The 7,968-nt window shown below is 39.6% G+C and overlaps 1 protein-coding gene across 1 annotated transcript; it reads right to left on the reverse strand.

Annotated features, from left to right (window-relative positions):
* Positions 1-4,280: 4,280 nt before the first annotated feature.
* Positions 4,281-6,648, reverse strand: slp2 (sloppy paired 2). Its single transcript, XM_017157576.3, has one exon. The coding sequence runs from the start codon at positions 6,397-6,399 to the stop codon at positions 5,002-5,004; it is 1,398 nt and encodes a 465-aa protein (XP_017013065.2). The 5' UTR covers positions 6,400-6,648; the 3' UTR covers positions 4,281-5,001.
* Positions 6,649-7,968: the final 1,320 nt, after the last annotated feature.

Below are 7,968 nucleotides of genomic sequence, written 5' to 3' on the forward strand. Positions count from 1 at the left end.
GGCAACTCTTGTGCGCTTTTTGGCCAACAACGTATGCCCCATTATGGCCAACACCTGCCCCGCCCCCTGGCGGCATTACAAAGTACTTTACTGTACTGCCCACCCCCTAAACCCCTACATATATATAAAGCCATTTCCAATGCCATTGTCCAATTGTTAGGGCTCAGCTTCAGCTGTCCCGCTCCAGATTAAGCTGCGACTATAATTAAGAGCGGAACGGGTCAGCAAAGGAGTGGGAATCGGGGGGAATGGGCAACTGTTTACCATAACAATGAGCCGACTGCAGGGAAAACACCTTTGGTTGCACAGGAAAAAATATTGGCTTCATTTCTTATATTTATTTATTTTTAAAAAATAATTTACAATATAAATGTAGTTGATTTTCCTTTAAAGGTCTAAATAAAATTTGTTCAATTGACACCCTTTACAACACTGTGTTTCAAAATTCGTTTTACAATTTAGTCTATAATTATTTTAATATATTGAATTAAATTAGTACCAAAAGCATTATTTTTAACAAGTTCCTAAATAATGGAATTAATACCATTTACAACACTGTACTTTTTATCCATGCTTTTACAATTATGACAAATTAATAAGTACTGAATTATTATAGCTGCTTAAAATCTTATCTAAAATCCAATGATTTTTTTCCGTGCATCTGGAAGAAAGAAAAACTTTTGTCGCTGGCCTGGTCAGGTGTTAATGTCTGTGTTTATAACCCAAGTGAATAGAGCCGACTCCTAAATATGAGGTGTGTGCAATTATCGTCATTAGTCCCCTGCCCCTCTGCTTCTCCATCCAATTCTCGCCTCCTTTGATCCACCATTGTTCCTCTGACGTTTGCCGCTTTAGTTGCGGCTTGTTGTGTATCGATGTTGCATGCTATAATTTTGAAAATAATAAAATGATTTCTTCATGCCAGTCACAGTTGTGCTGCACTGAACGCACACACACATCATAATCATCGCAATCATCATTTGAAAGACCCCATCGACTTCGTCATTATGCTGATGATCATCGGTCTCGCCTCATCCAATTATTACAGTTTAGCCATGCCACAAGTCAAACAAAAGATCCCAGGGCTGTCAGGGTCCCGTCAGATGTTCTCTTCTTCTTGCTCGCTTTTTTTTTAAGTTACCAAAATTTTTGGGGTTGAGTGGGTAGCTCTTGGTGGTTGTCCGAGGACCCGAGGTGTTAATGAGTGGGTTGGCAACGCAAATTGGGAGGTGTACTCTATAGGGTATCACAAAGCATGTTTTTAAAAAATATTCATAGGACTGAAATTCGAATAACTGTATGGCTGATTTTCTAAAAATATATGCCATTTCGATTTGGCCTATATAAAAAGATTTTACCAAAACAAACAAGATTAAATATCTTTTAAAAATAAATTTTAACCAGCATAAGGTCATAAAATATTCCTTATAAAAAACTGATTAAATATAAAATACTTATTTTTGAGTTAAATACCCCGTCCAACTGGAATATAGAATTTCTGACTTATCTTAACCTCTAAACCATTGCAACATTTTCTGTAATATCAACTCGCAGTCGTCTAATGGGCTAATCAAGAGTATTACAAAACCCACAACAAACTGGCGCCACATTCAATCTAAATCAGAGTTTAGCGCAATTCTCGGCGCTCTTTGCGACATAAAGTTTCTTGAACTTAGGCCTCAGACGACACAACCCGAGAAGCCTGAGTTAATTGAGTCAACTGCCTGTGACATCATTGTGATTGTGAGCGTGAATCGTTCACCGAATATATGGGGATAATTCGCTCGAGATGTTTATACAGACAATAATCCGTCGCGCAAGGCGAATAAATTGAAAGAAATGGGGAATTCTCAGGGGGCCTCCTGAGAAAGAGAGATTTACGTGGAAAAGAGACAAACAAATAAATTTACTTTGATTGAATAATGGTCGCATAATTGGCAACTTGAATGGAATTGAGTAGCAGGCAAAACGCAATTGAAAACTGTAACAACAAATGCAGTTTTGCAGGAACAGACGACGACTACGAATACGACGGGTATTAACTAAGTGAATTGGATAATCTCATTCGCATTCCGAATCCCATTTCCATTCCCTCAACAACTGTTGTCTAAGATTTTCGCCTCAATTGAAATGTGCAACTGAGAAATGTCAGCCGGCAATTGTCATCTAGATGGATGCGAATATCACGCATACGCCCCGTAAGGTGCAGTTGCACAATCGCAGTTTGTTAACCTCTGTCGGCTAAGCGATGAATCATCACCTCGGTCATGGGAGTGAGCAAGTGAATCGAGCTGAAAGATCGAACTGCAGTCGAGGTGTGCCAGACAGGGACTAAGAAAAATGAGTGGTTATTAAAGCCCAGCCAAAGAACGGGGCATTAATTCCGTCTAAAAAATATGGCTAAATGATTTTCTAGGCGCCATAATCTTTAACAGAATATTGGGAAAAATATTTACAGTTTAAGAGAGGCAGCTAAAATAATTATTTAATTGACATTTTTGCAATCGAGTTATAATTAAAATCATGAGGCTTTTTGTACAAAATTAAACAACACAAGCCCGATAAAAAAATATCGTAATATACCGGAAACCTAAAAATTCTGGCGCAAAGTTGTGTGATAAAAAGAAAGAAGAAAAATCAGACTAAAGAGTTCCCATCAATTTGTAAATAAGTTTAATTATTCGCTTTTCTGGGTATTGCGAATTTCATAAGAAACAACTATTAATATTCTTTTTATCGAGAAGTACAGGGTATAGAACTATTCCTAAATGCTCAGAAAATGCTTATCAACGCAATTGAAGGCTCGTCCAAAGTCACGAGCAAAATCCGAAATCAGTTCATTCGAAACATTCGACTTTAGCAGTTCTAAGCTCTTAAAATGACAAACTTAGTCATTTATTTTTGGTTTGCCTTTCTGGCCCTAAATCTGTGTGAAGTTTCTGGATCCTATGATGATCGATTCAATAATATTAACGTTAGTATTTTTTAATGGGTAATGTGGCTGCTATCTGATCTTTTCCAACTATTTTTACCGCCCTTAGTACAAATTGGGATCCATCGAACGACAAATCTCAGGGCTACAGAATACATTTACGAACAAAATTCCGCAAAACTTAACGCAGATCCTAAATCAGATTATCAACCAGCAGAGAGTAATAATGGAAAAAATAGATAGCCAGGCGACACACATGCAGCAGAATTGTAAGGACAGTAATACACATCATCGGCAGTCCAGATCTACGGAGAATAAGCAAGAAACTGAGGCAAGTCAGGCCAGTATCCCATATCGTAATCATTATAGTATGGTACCGGTAAGAAGATCGGCAAGAAATTCGCCATATGTGTTGATTGGTTTTAGGGATTTTAAACTTATGAAAGACTCCTTTGCACGTTGGCTCACTGCAAGAAGTTACTGCCATGCCTATGACCTTTATCTAGCAACAATACAAAGCGAAGAGGAACTGACTGCCCTCAATGCGAAATTAAATCCTAATGATAAGTACTGGCTGGGCATCTTTAGTAATAATGGAGGCGCGGAGTTTCTTTCTGAGGAGACCATGAAGCCAGCGACATTCTTTAAGTGGAACATCGATAATCCCAAAACATATAATAACACCAGCAACATATGCGTTTACTTATTAAATGGCCTAATGAACACTGGGGACTGTACTGATGTTATTCATTTCATTTGCCATATAGACACAATATAGTAAATCAAAAATAAAGTGACATTTTTATACCTACAAAATTAAACAAAATTATATAATCGTTTGAATATTGCAATTGTAATTCTTATTTACTTATCCCTCGTTATATTTATCATATTTATACCGATTATAATCGTTATATTTTTTATTTTATAATAATAATAAAATAATTATACACTAAAAAAATAAAAATAGTGAAATTATGATAACAAGTTGTTTAATTTATTTGTATTTTTAGATACAAAATTCCATGACTGAGGCCAAACTTTCCTCATGCTATTTTTCCTTATATTTGTTGTCGTGTGTAGGACATGCGCTAAAATTTGATTTGATTTGACACTTGGCAGTGGCTTTTAGCGCTACTTTTACCACATCCCCACAAGTATAGCTACATATACTCATATATGACTATACGCCTGCCGGTTATTAAGGACTTCCTGTTTGTCGGATTGTCCGATTGCCGACAAGTTTGTCGCGACAACAGATTCATTTAGCGGCCACTGCAGTTCAATTTAACACCCGTCGTCACCAGCAATTCCCAAGCTCCCCCGCAGATCTAATTAATTTTCCACATTTCTTTTTGTTTTTTAATTTTTATTTCAATAGAATTTTAATTGGTTTCGTCATCGCTTCGTTCGGTGTCTAAATTTACAATAATATATATAAATTAAATAGTGCTTAGTTCTTTGCCTGCAGCGCTTAAGTATCGTTAATAAAATTACATACATATTTTGTAGATATGTGACAACAAGTTACCAACTTTGAAACACTCGCTTGGAAAAGCCTTTGCAGAGGTATTTTTATCGGGTTTTTGAGGGTTTTTAAGTTTGCTCCATATACAAGAATTTTTTATAACAATTTCAAGGTGATGAATCATAAGCTTTTCATGGCCTTTTTCGTTTATGACAGACATTAATTGGTTTAGTACGGAATAATATTTTGATTTTTAGCGGTTGTTGTGCCTTGAAAAAAATACATAATTGCAATATATAAAAAAAACATTTTAATTCATTTTGTTTTGGGATTATATGTTTTAGGTATTAAAGTGAAATTGATATATATATTTTATTATTATATATATATTTTATTCAAATTTACTTTAAGTTTTGTTTTCCAACTCTGCAAAGGTTCTTATTAAATTCGGTTAACCGAATTTTCCAGCTCCTGCTTGATTTTCTTATCTTTCCCCCTATTCTTCAACTATTTACAAGCGTCTAGCGCCTCAGTCGCGGCTATATCTATGTACAGTGATTACTTATGAGCTACAGATGGGGATTCTCCTCCAGCAGAATCTTCAGCTGTTGCGGGAGACAACGGTGACGGGTTTGATGAGCGGCGAGGGCTGTGGCGAGGGTCCCGGGGAATCCCCGCCCGGCGAATGGGATGCCAGGTGGGCGTGGTGCTGCGGAGGCGGTGCTTGTTGTTGTTGTTGTGCCGCTGCCGAGGCTGCCACCACCGAAAGTTGCCGCTGATGAGCCGCCAAAGCGGCGGCGGCGGCGTGTTGATGCAACAACTGTTGGTACTGCAATCGCTGGTAGAGTTCGCTGCTCGTCGTGGGCGGTGGTGCAACAAAGGGGGGCGGCGGTGGTGGAGGTCCTACCGGTGGCGAGTGTCCTGGATGTCCCGGTGGTAAGCCCATACCCGGATGTCCTCCTGGTCCAGGGCCACTTTTCGGGGCAAAGGGATTGTAACGCTGATACATGCTGGCCAGCAAACTTGGTGCCGTCGGTGGATAGGTCAAGAACTGGCCAAATTGAGGATAGGCGGCTAGTCCCGGGAACATGGGTCCTATCAGGGATCTCTTGAATGCCGCTAATCTCGAGCGAGAGGCAGCTGTGGTTCTCCTCCTCAACTTGCCCGTCGATCCTCCGATGAAAACATCCTCCGCCGAGGGATCCAACATCCAGTAGTTGCCCTTCCCGGGATCATCGTAGTGCCGCGGCACCTTCACAAAGCACTTGTTGAGACTAAGATTGTGCCGGATGGAGTTCTGCCAGCCCTGTTTGTTGTCCCTGTAGTACGGATGATTGGTCATGATGTATTCGTATATACCATTCAAGGTGAGACGCTTCTCCTGGCTCTGCCGAATGGCCATCATGATGAGGGCATTATAGCTATACGGCGGTTTCTCATTGCCCTTCTTATCCTTCACCGGTTTGCCATCCGTGGATTTATTCTCGGCATCGCCATCGGTGGTCTCACCATCACACTCCACATCCTCATCCACTCCGAACTCCTCATCCGCATCCACTTCATCGGGATCGCTTTCGTTGGTATTCAAAACTGGAGCCGGCGACATGGAGGTCACATCTAGATCCGATTCGGGATCACTTTCCGCCTCCTGATCCTCCGAACCGCCCCAGTTTGTAGCATTCAGATTATTATTATTGTGATTGGGGGGGTATTTCGCCGGCGACTTTTTCTCCACTTCCTCTTCTTCGTCGCCGTCATCGTGATGCTCCAAAGTTTCGGGTAGTATGGCATTTATGGAGAAACTGGACTTTAAATGGGGCGTTCTGGCCATTTTCATCAGATTGGTGAGGTTGAGACCCACGGGATGGGTACTTTGGAGCGGGTGATGTGGGTGGCTGATGGGTGGCAGCGGGTGGTGTGGTGGGTGGTGGTGCTGAAAGTGGTGCTGACTATGGGCACTGATCTCGCTGGACGGCAGACCTTCCTCGATCTTCACCATGTTGTTCGGGTCAGCTGGTTCAATTAAACCACATGGCCTTTGGGGATTTTGTTTATAAAGTTTTTTTTAAGAACTTTAAAGATTTATTATAAACTTGAAATGACTTTATTTTCTTATTTCCAATTCACTATCTATTCAAATTGGGCTCTTTCGTTCAGTTTATCTCGTTTCTACGTTCAGTTTTACCGACGCTCGACGATATAATACACAGCCCACAAAAATACACGATTTCACGTCCGTTGCTCTGGGGCTTTCAGTGTAGACTAAAAACGAGAATTCCCAATAATTCCCAATCGCAGTCGGTCCGGTTTTCTTTTTTTTCTCTTTGTCGTACAGAGTCTTCAGAGGTGTTATCGGGGGTGGTTCTCGAATCGACCAATCAGCGCTGTGGAACGAATGTTATGTCGTCTCGCTTTCACAGCACCTCTCTTTTCCGCTCAGATTTATTTTTCCCATTCGCATTGCTAATTGCCGCCGACAGGGAAACACGAAAAACGCCGACGCCACGCACACAAATAAATATAAACAGAGAGACCTTATAGAGAGAGAGCTATACGGTACTGGTACACCCCATACCTTATAGAGTGGGTCACCCTTTTCCGGATTGTGGGTTGCATTTTGATACGCTAGGTCTTTCGTATACTTATTATTATTTTTTTCTTTTTTTCCCTTCCCTTGCTCTTTTATATCGGCAGCTGTTTGGTGTTAATGTATTTCTTGTTTTTACACACAGTTGCCATTATTAATTGTATCCCAGTTCGTTTTTGTTGTTGTTATCGTTTCAGTTGCCATTTGCCCCCGTTAATTTTTCGGCGAGTTTGCAAACTTATGTGTGGATGTCGAAAGGGGGTTGCGATTCAGTTAGATATGGACAGAGATTTGTGTGTTCAGATTTGGGATTTTTATTCCCGTGGAGTAACATTAAGATCATTCGTTACAATAGCCAACATTTGTGGGAGGGAGTTTGGTAATCATTTCAGTTATAGGTATTACCTTGTAGCAGCTGTAGAAAATTTGGAAATGATTTTAATGTCCTTTGTATAATTTATAAAAATATTTTTATTCTTAGCAATTAGACAGTTTAGATGATAGAAATTAAGTCATATACTAAACTTAAATATTTTTTAAGTTCGCCTAAAAAAACATCATATTCTTTTCGAATTCTTTTAATTCAATTTTAAATAAGAAACACTTGGTCCAAGTATTGCGTAATATAAAATACTGTTCTTTTGTGTTCTTTAAAGATCTTTAAAAATTCCAAACATGATGTTATTAATTTCTTATTTAAAAAAAACCTTTCCTTTTATAGTTTAAATTACTATGGACTCGTTTAAATGCAATATTTTCCGAAAGACCAACTTTTTTGCTAGGTACTAAAAATCAAAAACGATCTGACAATTAAGTGTAATTTGTTGCAATCAATTTCCACGAAGGAATTTTCCAGAACGCCTGCAAAAGTGGGATAGCAGCTGCTGGCATTCGCATGAGCCACACGGAACACACGCCACATGACCATGTCTATATGGTGACCCCTCCCTAACCGAGGAGAACCGAACTCAAAATCGAAAT

This window comes from Drosophila takahashii, chromosome 2L, assembly GCF_030179915.1.
Source record: "Drosophila takahashii strain IR98-3 E-12201 chromosome 2L, DtakHiC1v2, whole genome shotgun sequence".
NCBI classification, from domain to species: Eukaryota; Metazoa; Arthropoda; class Insecta; order Diptera; family Drosophilidae; genus Drosophila; species Drosophila takahashii.

What these genes read in the sequence shown, in the direction of transcription:
- slp2 (XM_017157576.3), bottom strand. Translation starts at nt 6,399, where the DNA reads ATGGTGAAGATCGAGGAAGGTCTGCCGTCCAGCGAGATCAGTGCCCAT.